Below are 19,428 nucleotides of genomic sequence, written 5' to 3' on the forward strand. Positions count from 1 at the left end.
ATACAAGGTCTTGAATAATCAGGCTCCATCTTATCTTAACAAACCACCCTAACTGAGCATTTCACTTTCTGCAGGCTTACTTGTGGCTCCTAGGAAATTTAAAAGTAGAATGGGAGGCAGAGCCTTTAGCTTTCAGGCCCATCCAAAGTGGGAACCAGCTCCCACTTTGGATTTAAAACTTTTTTGATAAATCTTACCGTTATGGCTACAACAGGTGACTCCGAATCCTTTCTGAGTTGTGCTGCAATAACCCTAAGCTGCTGGGGACTTCCCATGATGCACCGAGCATCTCTTCTTCACACACCTCTTATCATATCGTCTCTTCCATCTTTTGTTCTGCTCCCTCCCCTCACCCTGAGCTGGTTATAGCAGATGGCCGCCCCTCCCTGAGCCTGGTTTTGCCAGAGGTTTCTTCCTATTAAAAGGGAGTTTTTCCTTGCCACTGTTGCCAAATGAGGTCTTCAGATTGTTGTGGTTTTTACTCTATTATTTTAAGGTCTTTTCTTTTCTCTACCTTACAGTATAAAGCACCTTGAAGTGACTGTTGTGATTTGGTGGGATTCAATGTAATTCAATTGAAAAATGTTCTGTGAAACTTTAAACAGCACCCGTGGTCAACAAACACAAAATTATAGTTGGTGCTTTAGGCCATAGAAGGCTGCCTGGGTTGTAATACACTGGCAAAAACCTTGGTTAAAACAAGCCTTCCTCAGGAAGTACATTTATCTTTTTATATTAATGTATGCTAGATGGCAGCACGGCTACTAGATGCCAATGAATATGTAGATTTATCACAGGTTAATTCACCATTTAGTACTGAAGTGGAATACAGGTGAATACTTCCTGCAGAAGCAGGAGTTGATTTCGTAGGTCTCATGCAGGGGTAAGCATGAAATAAAGAGCTGTGGTATGGATGCAGGGCAGTCTGTTAACTATTTTACTCTCCGACTGAAATTTAAACCTTTCCCAGAGAAGGACAGAGCTTCAAACAGAATTCCTTACATCCCCCACCCATGTACACCCTTGCTACGTACACACACATTTAAAGTGTTGGAGAGGTAGTGAGGTGGAAGACCACCCTCTGGCATCCCAGTCATGCAAATGAAGGTGTGTTTTTATCTCTGGGGGCTGGAAGAAAGGAGAAGGAAAGAGCTGTGTAAAAATGTGTTAATGAATAACTCCTGAACTCAGCACTCTTTCTGCACAGGCTCTGAACAAGTCTTCCTCACTCACTCACTCACTCACTCACTCACTCACTCACTCACTCACTCACTCACTCACTCACTCACTCACTCACTCACAGTGAAGCTTTCTACACTTGTCTCCAGATTTCCCCTTACTTACGTTTTGCTTTTTCTAGTGAGCCAAAGGCCATGTCCACACTAATACATTTTCGTTTTGAAAACGCATCTTTTTCTCTCCGCTTTGGCCTTCCGTCCACACTGAGATGGTGTTTTTGGTCAAGGAAAATGGAGCTTTTTGAAAACGCTCTCCAAAGCGGATACATTTGAAAACGCTGTTTTTGTGGTGCAGTGTAGACTGCATAAACGGAGACTTTTAAAAACGATGATGCATTTTAGTCATATGTCATTATACAGCAGTTGTTTTGTTTGCTCTCAGTTTTGACAGCCCTATTAAAGATTAATATAATTTGGTACATGCTCCAGATAGCTTTCTCACTCGCTTTTGCAACTTTGTACTTTTGTGTTACTCGCAGCAACAACCCCACCTCATTGTTAGTCCATTTAAAAACATGGTGCTTTTCCTTTACATTTGGCTGTGACGTTTCAAAGAGCTGGAAAGTAAATAAACGGCAGACAGAAATAGCGCCGGTCGAATCATCTTACGTTTCACCCATGCGCAACACAGGAACATAGCGTTTTCAATCATTTCGGTGTCGATGAACAACTGTTCGGAAACACTTGAAAACGATAGTGTGGACACGGAGCATTTTTAGACGAAAACGCCATTTTCAAATTCATCCGGATTAGTGTAGACATAGCCAAAGACTTGTAGGTCTGAAGTGTTTTAAAAAAGTATGATTGTAGTGTTCACTTTCAAAGAGATATTTGAAGTTCTTATAATTTTGTGGAAATATCTCATATATAAGCATAACGGCTCAGCAAAATGATAAGTTTGGTAAGTATGGTAAGTTTTCTACAATGCTAACTTTGTAGAACAAATGGTTGTAATTTCCAATTAAAGCTTTACACTGTAGCTAATGGTACTTAGTGCAATGCTAAAACCACTACTATTTCAAAACCTCAGTGTTACTTTTAAATATGCAATACTGGGTTTATTTTCCAGTTAATTACTTTTCTTCTTAGACTCTAGAGCAGGGGTAGGCAACTCCAGGCCCCGAGTGCCGGTGTCCTGCAGGTTTTAGATCGCACCCTGGGTTAACACACCTGAATCAAATGATTAGTTCATTACCAGGCCTCTGGAGAACTTCAAGAAATGCTGAGGAGTCATTTAGCCCTTTAAATCAGCTGTGATGGATCATGGGCACATCTAAAACCTCCAGGACACCGGCACTCGAGGTCTGGAGTTGCCTACCCCTGCTCTAGAGTATCGTTGCATGATGAACAGTTAAAAATCTTCCTTTTTTATCTTAAACGGTGTCTTGTTGCAGCCTCTCACTTAATCACTACTGTCTGAAACCGTAACTAGATTACATTATAGAAGATGGATGTAGCCACCATGACCACCTGTTGGTTTTGGTTCACATTTGGACAGGAGGGTGGAGTTCTGGGCCAATTTCCAGACTATTTTGATTAAGAAGATGTATCCATAATCTTTAGAGATTGATATTCACTAATCAGAGGTAAGAAACAGACTAAAAAAGTGCTGGGATTTCACTTGCCCAAACTGCAGCACAAACATCTTGGTCTATACCACACATCAAGTGATTAAAATGGCCAAAAGGCCATAGTTTTTGCGGCAATATTTGGATAATAGCACACAATTTGTTTTTAGCAAAAATATTATGAAATTGGTCTGATAAGGAGACTAGAATAACGGGGCTTTCTCTTTAGCTGTGTGTAACTTCCTGTACTGCATAATCTCTATAGAGTCCACAGCTGTTGTCATTTCTCATCTTGGACCAAAGTGGTCGCAATGCAGAGCAGTGTATGTACGTTAACACTGGGCATATTTTTGCTATCTGCAGTGTCATAATCAAATACAAAAGCTAAAATTCCCCATGTTTGACAGATGGTATGCTGACATTTTCCTCTGCACTTTCATCTCCCCATCACCTACTGGCTGATCTGATCTTATCGTCTGATGCTATGTCCATAATCATAGAGGTTACGACAAGTACTGATTTGCACTCTAGGCCTTTCTGTTTTTGAGGCCTGTCGTAGTGTTGAATTGCTTTTTGTTGTGGAAAATCTCAGGTTTGGAGCTCATTCATGGCCAGGTTTCACAATAGTCTGCCAGTTGTTTGTTAACACTACCCATTTCTATCTGCCCATCGTGCAATAACAACAACAGGACAGTTTGTGGCTGGCTATATGAAGCCACTGTACTTTGGTGCTTTCAACTGTATGTAAAAACAGAGTTGTTTTTTCTCACCATAACCTCAATTAGTTTTAAGTATTATTATTGTATCCCAATTTATATTGCATCTTTGTGTCACATATAAGAAGTGAGCTGGATGAAGGATTCTAACATATAACTGAATGATTACAGTACTGTCACGCTGCTGGTTTGAACTGAAATACCCCCGCATTGAACATCTGTGTTATCTGCCCTTTTTTTTTCTGTTTTGCCGTGTGCTCTGCTCCTGTCAGATGGCTGCTTACTCTTTTCATCTCATTCTTTTTGTGTTATGTTCTCTCTCTCTCCTTCTCTTCTGCCTGTTGCTGTCATCCGCCCGAAGGTGCCTACAGCCAACACTTCCACTAAACGTGATCGAGTTTCAAAAAAAATTCAAAGAATGCAATCTGCCCACTGCCCAATTCTTCAAGGTCCTGTTTATGCAAGAATGTTATTTTTTACAAGTCTCTACCTTTAACCCCCTCCCCCTTCTACACACCACTTTCCTCTTTTCATGGTTCCATTACCGTGAACATCCTTTAAAGACCAAGTGTGTGTGCATTCAGTAAACTAGTGACAAAACAGAAGAAAATTAGCTGTAGGACAAGAGTGGCAAGGAAAGATTAAAAAAAAGGCTATGAGTTCATTGAAACCTGTAGATTTCTGTAAACAAAAGGCTGTTGAACAATGCCTGTTGTTTTAAGCTGAGCTGACGTTGCCAAACTTAGAGATTGTTTGTTGCTGACCCCATCTGAATCAGAGAGAGCCAGCAGCAGCACGGAAAACAAAAGTGACCGAGTCCCAGCGGCTGGACGGACTGGCTCAGACGGACAAGCTATATGTGTCAGAGCAGCTACATAATGACTCCGTGTGTGGGTTTGACATTAGTGTTCTCATGTTTGCATTGTTTAAAGTTCAGTATTTTATCTGACTGTACAATGTCTTTTTCAGTATTTCTGACCAAGGATGTTATTATAAGATTTGTCAGAAAAGATCATCTCATTTCTGGGGCTGGAAAATAGAGCTGACACAGAAAAGCTAAAAGCTGCAGTTCCTCCAACGGCCACTTGAGGCTGACCCCCATGTTAAAATGCCCACATTAGAATGAATTAGAAAGCAGCCTGGTGTCTCATTCACAACCACAAGTGTTTGGTCGGTGAATCTTTTATCCATATGGAGCAGTGGCTAAAACACAAATTTTGAGGTTGGTGGTATTATGTTGGCTATATAACAGCCAACATAATAGATAATATCAGATCTTTTTTATCAATATTACTAAATTCTACAAATTATGATATATTATCATTTGTTGTCCATTTTTGTGTTAAAATTTGTTGCTAAAAAGATATTTTTATTTGGGCTCAAAAGTGCATATTTAATATAGTAAAAATACATGTGAGGTGTGCAGTTGAGGAGGTATAAGTGTGACAGTTTGCAGTACGTAGATGTTCTGCTCTTTAAACATGAGAGAGGGTGAGGGCATTTGGCGTGACGCCCACTGGAACTGTGCCCACTTCTCTGGCTGCTGTGGAGCTTCATGTCATGGCCAGGACTCCCTGCCAGAAGGGCTTTCCCCAGAATCACCTCTGCACACACACACACACACACCCACACACACAGACTCCTTTACACGCTGAAAACACAGACACACATGCCTTACATTTAGTCATGCTGCCCGTGTCTTTAATGTCAACATTTTGATAAAGCTCTGCAACGGAAACACTGTATCCTGAATACTAATACGCTGACTCTGCAGTTTTTTTTTTGTTTGTTTGCTTGTTTCTTCTTTGTGGTTCATCTGGTATAAATAATCATAATATAGATGTTCATGATGTTCAACTTTATCTTTTGGCTTAGCTAAGGGTCAGAGATTTTACTATTCTACTTGATCTTAACTTGCATTTGAAATATTAATATAATACACTGTTAAATATCCAGTACATAGTCAGTATAATGCATATGTTTCCAAATGACTATGCAGTCATGTGAATAACTAATTACACCCTGTGATTTATTTTCCCAGTCTTCTTTACAATGTTGTTGCAGCTCATTGAGGTTCACCTGCAAACTTCAATGCACTGTTAAACTGCGGCGTTATGACCACAGGATTTCACTCAGGTGGAGGTCTGCACTTTGTTCCATTTAATTCCTTCACTTGACAGCCATTCTGTGGTAGATTTACTGCTGTACTTTGTATCATTGTCATGTTGCATGACCCAATTTCAGTGACTGATGCTCAGATCCTTTCGCTGTAAAATGAGCCCAAACAATTGGTGAGGCATTTGTACTGAGGTTCTCACCAAACATGGTGCTGTGCGTTATGGCCAGACAGCTCCACTTTGCTCTTGTCTATCCAAGGAACTTGGGCCATCACTTACTAACAGCTTTCAGACCGCTCCTCTGTGGACAGCTTCCAGTTTAGATTTGGGAGACAGGTGCCTGTTCCACTTTTAGGATTAGACTTAAAACTTTTCTTTTTGATAAAGCATGTAGTTAGGACTGGATCAGATGACCCTGAATCCTCCCTTAGGCTACGTTCACACTGCAGGTCTTAATGCGCAATTCCAATTTTTTGATCAAATCCATTTTTTTTGTCTGCTTGTTCACACTACAAATAAAATGTGACAGCAAACGCGCTCTAGTGTGAACGCTCAAAGCGGCCCGCATGCACAAAAGAAGACGTCACACACAACGCGCTCTGTTTAGACCCAGAGCAAACAATATTGTTTGACTGATGGCCCTTAATATAAAGACTTCGGACTTTACGTTTCCCAATTTTTGCTTTAATTTATTTTGTTATTTACATAACAATGTAAATAATCTAATAATTATCCTTATTGCTGTTTTAGAGAGGAGCAGTGCTTCAAAGGATAGTTGCAGATTTCTGTCAGAATCTGCAGATTATACAGTACAAATAAAATGTACACGTTGTCTTCCCAACAGTTTCACTGACATCTACACTGGATGGCCAGGAAGCCTTCGTGATGTCTTCTCGGGCTCTTCTCCGGTGCTGATAATTGGCGTCTGTCTTGTATCAGTGACGTAAAAGACGGATTTAATGCGACATGACCATTCAAACAGCAGTCGCTTTCTAAAACATCGGATATGTATCGGATTCAGTACCACATACGTAAGTGACCCAGATCGGATTTGAAAATATCGGATTTGTACCGTTCACACTGTCATACCATGATCGGATATGGGTCGCATAGGGTCAAAAAAATCGGATTTGTGCTCAGAGTTATGCTCCAATAGGGCTAGGCTGCTGTGGGCTTCGCATAATGCATCGAGTGTTTCTTCTTCACTCGCATTTTTATACTCACTATGTTTTTATACAGCCCTCTGCATTTAATCATTAGTTGTTATTATCCATCTCTGGCTCTTTTCCACAGCATGTCATTGTTCTGTCTCTCTCCCTTTACACAAAGTTTTGGCAGATGGCCGCCCCTCATTGAGCCTGGTTTTACTGGAGGTTTCTTCCTGTTAAAAGGGGGTTTTTCCTTCTGACTATCACCAAGTGAATCATAGGCGGTCATCTTATTGTTGTAGAGTAACCTTGAGAACCTTTAGCCTGCTGTTGTGTTAGCCAGTGAAGCTCAAACATCAACAGGAGTGGAATTAGTTTGATTTCAGCTGTTTGTAGGTGTACTTGAGAAGTAAATGATTTTATTACATATCTGTAATTTGTGTACTTAAATAATTACTTAGAAGACGTTAAGCCCATTGTGGGGACAGGAATAAGTAGTATCTAATACCAGACAACATAGTTGAAAATCATTCATGCTAACCCTACCCCTAACCATATGCTATCACAATATCTATTTTTATTTTTTTAATTGTTCTTCTATGTCTTGGCAGTTTTTTTTTTATTCCCTTTAGTTTTTTCTCCAAAACATAAGGTTAGCATTAGATTCCAAACCAGGGTAGGGGTTGTCACTGACCGAGACCTCAGAGGGCTAATAACTGTCACACTGATTTACTGATTCTAACTGGTGAGTTTATAAATGCTCTCCATAACAACATATAGGGGGAGGCCTCTCTAATTCTCAAAGTATTAATATGTAGCTTAGTTGGCTAGAAAACAATGACCTCATGCGTTGGAAGTTGTCCACTGTGTGCTTGTATGGTTAAATTTGAAGTGTTGGAAAAGATTTATGTATGTGTATTTATACATGTGTTTGTGTGTCTGAGAGTGTGTGACCTGCAGTATCACTAACTGACACATTCCCAGTGTCAAATAGTCAGCGTGGACTCAGTGTCACCCCCAGCAACCTGGCTGACCCCCGCATCCCCCTCAGTGGCTCAACAGAAAACACACATAACATGTGTACACACAGAGATGCACATTGTATATTTTAGTCAAAGTTTAATAAGAAATTGCAGCTAATATGTCAAATAGTTTTCTCAGACAAAGGTTCAAACACTGCATAAATCAAACAAAACACAAACTCTGTGTTTAAGTGAAAATGGTTTTAAAATAATATGAAAAGGCTGACATGTTGGGAAATATCACAACTAAAATGATTACTAAGTAATATGACTAGATATAAAAAATGACTCAGTGTCCAAAGAAGATGAGTCATCAAAAAGCCTGGATAAGGTCCACTCAGTGAAGGATTGAGTGGGTAGATGGTTGAGCAACCCTGTGTCAAAGTAGAATTGCAGAGAATTTGGCAATTATTATTATTATTATTATTATTATTATTATTATTATTAATAATAATAATAATAATAATAATAATAATAATAATAATAATAATACAGCCACAGAATCAGGCTAAATCTGTGGTAAGGCTGACAACCAATATTGAATCTGTATGTTATCAGTATACGGTTAATAACCAGGAGCAAATTGTAAGCATAACTTGTGCATCTGTAAAGCTGCAAAGTTAAAAGTTCTGCTCCAGTCACACTGTGGTTTGGTGTCTAACACTACAAACGTTTGGGTGTCGGGCTAAATTTAACTAGTAATGTCATGGCCAATACTTTGGTCATATCTGCATCATTTTTGTGTTTCTCAGTTGTGCTGCAAACACATTTATAGCTTCATGTTGATTAAAAAAACTATGAGGCATCATTTCAAATGTAGCATCTTTTAGTTTCTGAAATTCTGACTGAAATAAACCAAAACCCTTAACACTGCAACTGGTGTTAGGGGCAATGGCGTTTGTTATATTTTTTTGTTGTTCAGCTGCTTTTTCTCGTCAACTACCCAAACTGTCCTTATGTTCATATAGGCGTCTAGAAAACATGCACTTTAACCATTAAAAAATACCATCACAGTAGTCAAAGAGATAATTGTACACAGCTATAGAAATACAATTTACCACAAGAATATGGGGCTCTAATATGTGGTTCCTTGGGACGGTGATTTTTGTTAGTTGTTTCACTGATTTGATCAGGACTGCAGAATGCATCTAAGAAAATGCAAACCCTGTGTTTGTTTACCAAAAGAGAAACAGTCCAGATAATCTCCAGCATGCCTGGAGGTAAACTGTCCTTGAACAGTTAGAATGTGTATTTTTGTCCTCTGATAGCTTTGTCTAAAAAAGAAAACAAAAACTGACCTGACAGGGTAAAACAGTTTGTATCAGATTTCATGGGCGATTCTATACATGCACTTGTTGAATTTAGATAATGCTTAAAAATAACTGCCCAAATAAGTTAGTTGAGATATTTCAAGATGGCTGCAGACACTTTGCTTAGAATTCTGGATGCCAGTCTGCGAGTGTCCTTGGAGTAAACCCATGAAAGCCCATAATTTCAAAATTCAGCAAAAATTTCACCAAATTTAGTTCCCATCCAGGTCCAGTGGATGAAACCTTGTCATCCTGAAAGAGGATGTAAATGTTTCATTAAGGGCTTTGAATTGTTCCTCCCAAGTCTTGCATTTTTTTCAAATTCTCCTCGAACTTTTCAGGGTTAGGGTTACATTTGTTAATCAGGATTGGCCAAGATAGTTTATAATAGCGGTTCAGGGGGTGCAAAATATCCCAGTCAAATATGTTTTAGTTAGCTGCTGTTCAGGCAACTCCTATTCAGTTCCTGAGCTGGTTAGAGGTTCACTTCTGTTATCAGCAGGAAATTTTCCATTTCAGTAGACAAACATTGTGGTGCCATAAAATTGGTGACAGTTAAAGGAAATTAAGTTCTTTTTCTCTCGTTGGTAACAGAATGAGACAGTGCAGCAGTGAAGGTGTTGCCTGGTGGCAGTTAGATGAGCCCTGCCTTCTCCACCTCCCCCCAAGTTAGACCACAGCTATCTTTAGCCAGGACACCGGGGCATGGGTGCTGGGTTTATGGCCACATCCCGACCCAATGTGGCCTGCGCTAACTGCCGGGACAAGTGAGGGTTTGGCATGGCAGAAACTCTTCCTCTTCCTCATCTCACCCCAACCCTCCCTGTCTATAGCCTCAAAAAAGTCAAACAGGGGAGGAACTGAAACTGGGGGGAGGAGGTGGGAGGAAGGATGGAGAGAGAGAGAGAGAGAGAGATGAAGGGTTTGAGCAGCTCTTAGTGTGCTTTTACATTTGTTGCCTCACCAGGTTCAAAGAGAATTCCCTGTCAAGTCATTTTAAAATGCCCCTTCTGAAGGTTACATGATAATGACGATCCATTATTCCTACCGTGTGGTATTACTGTTTTCATAGCTTTCAGAAGTCTGCAGCTGCTGCATGTTTTCCTAGTTCAAAAACAGGTGGTCTAATACATTTGTTAAGCACTACAATTTGTTTGATTTAACTTTGTTCACATACGGCAAAGAATGATCTAGCTTACTATAATCAGTAATTACTGGACATAAGTGGGCAGGTAGTTGAAACATATTATTATTACTTCTTTGTCGTTTTTTTATGTGTAAAATTATCTAATAACAGCAGGCTCATAAGACCTTAACACATATAGTTATGTATAAAAAAAGCATCCAAAATTCAGAAGGTTTCCATATGTTGGACCTGTGGAAGGTTGCCTGTAGATGACTTTCTCTGCTCAGAGTTTCTCCACCAAACTCAGATTTTCTGCTGTCCAGAGCTCTCTTTACTTTTATCAGCACCTCCAGAAACCATGTGGTGGACGTTGGTTGTCCTTGCAAAACAAGCTTTACCAGGAAAAGCCCCTACTGTGGGTCTAACTACCAACCAGATTCCCATGTGTCTTCCATCACCTCTTTATTTTACTTAACTTAGTAATTTGTCATTTGAACAATCTTTACTGTGCAGGGAAATGTTGAGTAAAAACATGTTAAAGTTCAGTAACTCCATGATGGTTTGTCATATTAATGAATGAGTTAGAGTGTTGACCAAAGTGATTGTGATTTTTGCTATAATTGTTCTGCCATGTGACGCTGACACCGGGGCTCACAGAAACCTTTCATGAACTGTTTTTTTAAACACGTGCTGTTTACGCCTGTATTTACTCTGCTTTTCACATTTCTTACTGACCAGTTGAACACAACATAACTTTTTGACTTAAGACAGAACACAATAACCAAAACTGCTCTTCTTGCTGTTGAAGGGATATTGAAATTTTTTGATGCTCATGTGTGGAACATGTCTGAAGATTGTAAAAGTCTCACAAGTTTAGATGGATGCAGAAACCATGTATTAGGCTTAAACCCATAACTCCACCCAATATACTTCTATGGTACCTTTATCTGTCTTACCTTCCAGATTTCTGTTGTTGAACTGGAATTGGTTTGTGACTGTGCAGTGCGTCAGCTGACGGTGGGCATGCTGCCTTCACTAACCCTAAGCCTCCCTGGCTTCTATACCTAGTCAATGTGGTCAGTAAACCATGACCTGGTCTGGTCCTCTGACACCACCCCCTACACACCAGGTTTCGTCTCTCTCTGCCTTTCTCGTTCTCTGTCTGGCTCTCTCTCAGGAGTCACTTGACTGATGCAAAGACCCCTGACTACACCGCTGAAAATGACTCCAGTTTTCCCTCTCTTTTTCACCATCCCTTTGTCCCTCTTTTACTTACCTCTCTCCTCTGTAGCCCCCTCCTCTTATCTTTCCCTTTGTTTACTGAACTGTTCCTCACACTGACGTTTAACCACAGTTTCTTAGTCCATACCTAGGATTTTTTTTATCACTTTGTATTACCTTTGGAAAACGTTTTTTTTGCACACTCCCTTTGCAGGTCAGACTCAAATGCGCCTGTTCTTTGGTTTTATGTTCAGCATGCTTTGATTGGTGCACCCTGTTGTTCTTAAATAGAATTTAGAGGCTTTTACTTTGTAAAAACACCTTGTTTTTGCTGCTTGTGCCTGCTTTTGCTGCACTGGATGCCCTTTCTTGGGTCAACAAGAACTATTTTCTGTACATTAGCTGAAATGTTTGCGCAACAGAGCACTTCACCCACCCCCCTGCCCCCTCTCCTCCTCTCCCCATGAGTGCGGCTGTTGTCACCTTAGCTCCGGACGCTGAACTCACTTTCTATAATTAGTTTGCCTGTATGGTAAAGCCGCTTCTGCACCCACAGTGTCCTACTTTGCAGATCTCCATTCTGCAGAGGCTCCTGGCCTGGCTTGGCATCGTGCTACCAGGACCGTAAAGAAGCTGACAGCCCCTGTTACTCAATATGGCTGAGGCATGCAGCGAAGGGGTTAATACCAGTCACTCAGCATGCGGGAGCTAGGGCGGGCGGGCGGGCAGGCAGGCAGTGCAGAGGCTGACCTCTGACCCCTCAGGAAAGGAATGTGGAAGCTCTTTCATCCAGGACAGAAACCAAAGACACCCAGGCGGTTGGAAAGAGGCGGTTCAATTCTGCTTTCAACATTTTTGATTAGGGGAAGTAAGCAAGGCTCCATGTGAATGTGCTGTGTAGTGTTTGCTGCTACGGCATCTGCTATTTTGGGGAGTGAATTTCCATCCTACAGCAGTGCGTTTGTTACTTTGCAATCACGCTGAAGTAAGATTAGTGGTTGGAATAGGTTGCAGTTCTGTTCATGCTGGTGGAAAGCCCTGGTGATGAATTGCTGTGTGATCTCACCGATTTAAGTTTTTGTAGTTATGCAAAAAACAAGATGGTCCTTATCCTTTACTGACATTTGGGGATGGAATCACCAGTTATTTCTCATTATTAATTAATAACTGAATTCACATCTTGACTTAAATGTTTGGTTCTTAAATGTCACAAAATAGTGGAAAGTGTCCATGCAAATTTCTCAAAGTGCCTCTAAAAGTTGTCTTTCATCCAGAATCCAACAATATGCCGTTTACTGCCGTATGAGACAAAAAAGAAAAAGACCATCAGGCCGGGGTCTTTCTGTGTGGAGTTTGCATGTTCTCCCCGTGTTTGCGTGGGTTCCCTCCGGGTACTCCGGCTTCCTCCCACAAAATCAAACATTTATTAAAAATGAAGGTCCTCGGGGAAGCTCATCTACTAGTCGGAATTTGGTAGTTCCAGTATCCTTCAGTGCATCCCTATTAATGCGTACTAGTCAGTAATCAGTCTGTTTAGGTTTATCGTTTCATATTTTAGTGGGAAATTGATTTGTTGTAGGCTGGAAATTTAACTTTAAGTGTAAATGAAAGTAAATAAATGAAAAAATAGTTTGTTGTTTCATTTAGTTACATGTCACACAATTTGTTGCTTAGCTCTGCTGTGCAGTCTATTATTGTATACACCTGAATATACAAATAATGCCATAGAATATTTTATGGTTAAAAACAATCATTTTGTATTGCAGAGCTTTTTAAAAGCCAGAAATTTAAACTGTGGACAAGCTGAGTTGTGTTGCTGAGAGCAAAGTGGTTCAGATTCATTGCCATGACTATCTCTGGCACTTTTACAGTGGGAAGATAAATAGTTGGTTGTTAGCTCTTGTGTTCGCTTAGGATGAGAGAATACCAGCTGTAACCCTAAGCTGTCAAATAATGTAACTTCTTTCTGTTTTTCTGTTTTGTTTTGGGGGTTTGCGTTTTGTTTTTTACATTTTGTCCTATAAATTCTCTTACTTTTCTTTTATTTTCAATCTTTTTTTCTGAGAAAAGTAACAAAAAGCACTGTGTTGAGGAGAATGTGCTTCCTCTATCATGACTATACCCTTTACCAGTAAACACTTGATGGACAGATTTTCACCTTTCTAGTGCTGAAACTTTTTTTGACACCCATCTACAGATACAGCCACCCCCCACTTTGAGTACGGTACCTATGCCTTCTCTTGGGGCGTATCTGCTATCGACTGTGAACACACCCCTTTCGCTCAATTCCAGTGCCACCAAGAGATGGCACTTTCTTCACAAAAAGTTTGACTTCTTTAGTTTACAAATGTTTTGATAGTATTTCATGTTGGAATAAGCATTCTTTGAAAATGGAAATTACATCAAATTTTAGTCAGACCTTTCACACATTTTCCACTGTAAATTGCCAAAATCCAATGTATCCAAGAGACTCGTGGAACTAAATTTTTTAATATATTTTTTGATTGGTTAACACTTGCTCAGTTCTGAAAAGTTCATTTTTGATTTACCCTGTAATTTTTTTAAAACTTGATATTGGCCAAATGTCTTGAGCCACCATCTTTTTTTCTTTCACCTGCTGTAATGTTGTTTTTGAGTGCTCTCCAGGCTTTAATAGTTGTTCATTGGACATTGGCTGCTTTTTAAATACTTTTCAGTCCAGTCTTTGTACATCAAGATCTTCAGAAGAAGGTTGTTTTTTTTTTGTTTAATCCATATGCTAAACTATTATTCCTTAAAAAGTACCTAACAACAGGTCTTATGGAGTGATAAATACAAATGTCTAAATTTCTGATTGAAATCGCTGTTTTATATATGGTAGAGGTTAGAAATGAGGCCTAACAGTGAGTGTCTACAGCCAAAAACATGGTGCAAGCTAGGGCTGGGTGATATGGCCCAAAATTCATATCTCGATTTTCTTTAGCTGGATGGCAATATACAATGTATATCGCGATATTTTTTTTAAAGCCATAAAGTAAGAACAAAAAAAGTGCTCTTAGTCAAAGCTGTGTCCCAGATGTCACACAGGCACTTTTATTAACATACAGCGTAGATGTACATGAAAAAATTACTCAGAAATAAATTAGCAACATTTATTAAATAATAATGCTCCATGAATAAAATAAAACAATGTTGTTTTTGTGCATAACAAAAAGCTCACAATTGTGCATTCAAAATGTAAACTAAAAGACGCTGAGCATAATAACAAGGACAGATTTTGCAGCTGCTGTGTTCCCAGGTTCTACTGCGTGACTGACAGCCTTGTTTGAAATCCACTTTGCAACCTGTCCCTTAACAGATCCCACTTGTGGTCCCTATACACACACACACACACACACACACACACACACACACACACACACACACACACACACACACACACAATACGGTAATATTACGGTGAATTGAATTATAACGTAACCTAGACTATATCGATATAAACAATATTGTCACATCTCATATCTCTTATAAAAACATATCGATATATTTAAAAACTAGTGCAAGCTCTATCATGGTTTGGGACAGTTCAGCCAGTGGTGTTGGGAATTTCGTCAAAATGTAGAAAAGTGCCATCAGATTTTAATCCACAATGCAAAACTATCTGGAAAGAGTCTGATTGTCAACAGTTTAATTTTCCAGCATGGCAATGATACAAACTGCACTCCCAGTTCAATAATAGCATTGGCAGTGTGAAAAACAAACAGCAGGAAAAACACACAATGGAGTACCATCACTCATGGACTGGCCTCCACAGAGCCCAGACCTGAACATTATTGATTCACTGTGGGAGCATCAGAGCAAAAGGCAGGCAACACCCAAAGAAGAGCTTTGAGTGGTCTTCAAGACGTCTGGAAAACTGTTCCTGAAGACTTGGCTTGGCTAAGAGAGTTCAGGCTATGTTAAAGAATGAAGGTGGTCATAATAAATATTACTTTCAAGCTAACATTAACATTATAAACTGTATTAACATGTTTTTCTCTGCCTCTTTCAATTAATAGCTTCACTTATTTTTCTAGCAAAATATAAAGAATTTAGTCGTAGCTCCAACTTTTTGCACAATGTAATTAACATAATGTGAACCATGCAAATGAAAGTGTATTAGACCGGTGTTTACTTAATGGATGTAGGAGAGTGTGTGAAGGTTCAGCAGGGAGAGCATGTTTGCAGTCCACTGGCCTGTCTGCCTGCACTGAGCTCTGATGTCAAATGGAGGCATTGCACAAAGTATGTGGTACAACCACTCTGTGGGTCGCTCTTGCTTGTGCTGTTGTTGGTCCATCATCCAGGCTCAGAGAAGAGTAAAGTTATAACATCCAAAGAGCTGAAGTGAAAGTTGAAGTGTGCTTTTCATGCTGTTTTTTTTTTTTTTTAAAGTTTTTTTTTGTCCCTGTGTCGGTGAACTCTGCTGTCGCTCCGTTCCCTATTCTGGCCCACTTATTACTATTCAACCATTCAGCATTCAGCAAACACATATGTCATCCACTTCGTGCAGTTTGAATTTTAGAGGACTGCATGGGAGTACGTTTGCAGTGTTTAATAAATGAACTAAAAAAAGAATTTAATAGAACAGGACTGCCAGTAAGTGGTTAATTGCTATGTCAATGTGTGTTAACATTCATGATGACTGTTTAATAATTCAATGTTGTTGGAACAGGAACTTCACTGAGCCCCAAAAAACATTTTCTAAAGGTCGGGGTGTCAGTCTTTAAGATGCTTTGCCAAGTTTGTTGTGTTAAGTATTTGTACTGGTGACATGCCAATTATCAACACAGGCTAAAGATGAAAAGCCTCTAGCATCACTCATAAATTCTGATGTACGTGAGACCTGGTGTGTGGGGTTTCTCCCCTCCTTACTGTACTATCCAATATACTATTCAATTTCCCCCAAAAACTTGGGAATATTGGAAAGTCCAAATCTTCATAACCACCCTCAAGCTGCACCCTCCCCACATTTCTTGACTTTTGTGTGCAGCCAGGAATCTTGGTGGATCGTACACCATCTTTGTGCATGCTTTTGTTTGTGTGTTTGTGCATGGTGCTGTGTGCAGAGTAGAGAGGTACGGTAGGGCAACACGGCATGGTTCAGGCCAGGAATGTGCGGTGTGTGTGTGTGTGTGTGTGTGTGTGTGTGTGTGTAGGCTGTACAATAGAACCTGGCTCCCTGGGGGTGGTCAATGGGATGGGTTTTACCCCCTGCTGGGTGATGAGCACCACATAACGCTGTAGCTGTCAGCTCCTCTTAACCACTGCTGTAAACACATGTATTATGAAGGCACATCAATGCACATGTACACACTAGAACATACGGGAGCACACAGACGTGTTAAAGGTGTGTTATAGATAAGAAATTACAGACACAGCACACATACATGACTACAGACACACGCACACAGTTCAGTACTGTGTTTGTACAATTCTAACAAGTTTGAAAGTCAATATGATCACCTTTATTCTTCAACACAGTCTGTGCTTTTTTAACAAAGCTTTCTTGTAAGTAGTCTTCAGGAATTTTCATTAGTTCCATTATGAAGATCTTCCCACACTGCTTCAGTTGTGCTGAGGTCTGGGCTCTGGAGAGGCTAAACCATGACCAATAGTGTTCCATTGTATGTTTTTCTACTTTTTGTCTATTGTCTAGTAAAAAAGTGCCTAAACAATTTCAAATTGGTTAAATGCTCAGTTGTCTGTTCTGTGATGATATAGCACTGGTTCATTACGGGTTGGTTTAGGTGCTATTTCTGTGCTTGAGTGATTCATGGTTTTGTCGCTTTATAAAAATGATCCGCTGATAAGTTGTCTGTTCTATGAACAGTCAGGTAAGGACTTGACTATAAATGAATGATAAAGGAGCCAAAGAAAAACTTTGAAAGATTTGATTTGTTGCAATAGTTTTGTCCAGTTTAAGGTGGAAAGAACATGTTTTTTTAACAGTTCAGTTAACATCAAAAGTATTTGTGCCAAAATAAATTTGTGAAAGCCTTTTTGTGTCATGTGTTTAGCGCAAATTCTCATAAAAGCAAATGTTAACATGCTCAAAGTAAATTCCAGCATATTAGCTTCATTAGCTCATCAATGCAGATACCGGTACATTTGGAGTTCTGCATGCATGTACAGACCTCTGTGCATCTTTGCACAGAGGTCTGTACATGCAGACCACACTCAGATACACTCTCTGTTCACATGACTGAAGCACAGAGCATGCCTGGCATTGAGATCAGTATTGGGAATGCTCAACCTTGGACTTGGCTGGTATGCTAGCTTGCACAGGTTGATCACAGAGGCCACTGAGGGTAAACAAGGGAATGCAAAGATGAGCGTGAGTAAAAAAAAGTTCATACGGTCTCTCGGAAACACAAGTTCATGGACACCAGGATTTTGGTGCTGGTTTTCATTAGGATTGACTTCATAGTTCATGGTCATTCATCATCATTGTCATTATCAGGGTGACAGGTAGTGCAGGTTTTCAGTTGCTGTAAACACAAGCCACCCCCAGACGCTTTACCACCCATACCAGTGCTCTCTTTCTTTACCCCAGTGCTGCTTCAGTGTTGTGTGCTTTCCAAAAGCTTACGAGAGCTTTAAGTACACACATGTACAAGTGCACGCACAAAGCTGGCTTTGTGCCCTGATCTGTCATCTGCAGACACACATGATGAGGAATGAAGCTATGTAATTGCATTTGGCCTTCACTAATGGGTGCACAAACAAAGGTCCTGTGGCTGTAACAGGAATCATCATTTACAAAACAGCTTTTCTGCTGATCAGTCTTATCATTCAGCTCCCCCTAGTGAGCTCAGAGGAAGCTTGCTTTCAAAGTGGAGTTTGCAAATTACATTATGACTCAAGTCAAAGCTGTTGACTAGTGAGCTGAGTAATGTTTCAAGTTCAGCTTGACTGGGTGGTGTTTGGTTTGTTATGTGACTATGATACTGCATTGACTGTCTTATTTATTAATTTCTCTTTTTTTTTTTTGCTTTCTCTTCCACAGCACAGTAAAGATGCGAAGCAGTATTTCCCACTCACCACCAACCATAGCTGTTGGGACTGGGTGAGCACCAGAGTGAAGGAGAGGAGCATCTAAAGAAGAGGCAAGAAAGATTTTCACTAACAGGTAAAATGAGGGTTTATAAGAAGTGTGTGCAGTGTTTCCACAAGCTTCGAGGCAGCTGGTTTCAAAGCTTGTATGTTCTGTCTCACCCCAGATTTTGGTTTACCTCGATGTTTCCTGTGGCTCATTGGCTCTTTCTGTGATCAGATCTGTGTTGTCTTCTTTTTCAACAACCCCTGACCTGCAACTTCCCAAGTTGAGCCTGGGAGGCAGGGGAGCTACAAGTGAATTTTCATGGCAGCGGCACTCTAGGGCTGCCATGGCAGCTGCTGCCGCCGATGCCTCACACCGTATTACCGCACTGACGCCGGAGGAAGAGGGACGACGGACTGCTGCCAAGCTGTTTGGGAGCGCCGCCCCACTGCCCCTGACAGAAAGAGAGAGAGAGCGAGACAGGGAGAAAGAGAGAAAGAGGGAGGAAGGAGGAGAAGAGGTGGGGAGAGCAAGTGGGAACGAGTGTTTGGTGTGTGGGGCTCTGTTCACCTCACCAGAGAAGCTCCGGCTCCACGCCTTGAGTCACACAGGAGAGAAACCCTTCCACTGCTCACATCCACACTGTCCCAAGGCCTTCAGCTCCAAATACAAACTCTTCAGGTACAGAGCCTTGATTTACATAGTTCAGTTTACATCCTTTTGAATACAGTGCAACACATTCAATTCAATTCAATTCAATCTTTATTGGCAGACTTCATGTCCATAAAAACAAGACAAGAAACAAGAAACACACACACAACTCCCCCCCCACCCCCCCCCACCCCCCACAACACAAGGTATAAACCATTAAATATATATATGTATATAAATAAGTATATAAA

The 19,428-nt window shown here is 40.3% G+C and overlaps 1 protein-coding gene across 2 annotated transcripts in view; it reads left to right on the forward strand.

Annotated features, from left to right (window-relative positions):
* Positions 1-19,428, forward strand: part of plagl2 (pleiomorphic adenoma gene-like 2) — a 50,621-nt gene that overhangs the window by 21,293 nt on the left and 9,900 nt on the right. Inside the window, exons 2-3 of one of the 2 annotated variants that reach the window (XM_085448282.1) lie at positions 18,494-18,616; positions 18,708-19,207. In XM_085448282.1, coding sequence (XP_085304408.1) covers positions 18,873-19,207 — 335 coding nt within the window. In that variant the 5' untranslated portion in view covers positions 18,494-18,616; positions 18,708-18,872. The remainder of the gene's footprint in view (positions 1-18,493; positions 18,617-18,707; positions 19,208-19,428) is intronic. The other variant, XM_085448284.1, reaches the window with a different exon arrangement.

This window comes from Copadichromis virginalis, linkage group LG23 (genome assembly GCF_057382275.1).
Source record: "Copadichromis virginalis isolate Kocher_CV1m ecotype Utaka linkage group LG23, C_Virginalis_male_GT1.1, whole genome shotgun sequence".
NCBI lineage: Eukaryota > Metazoa > Chordata > Actinopteri > Cichliformes > Cichlidae > Copadichromis > Copadichromis virginalis.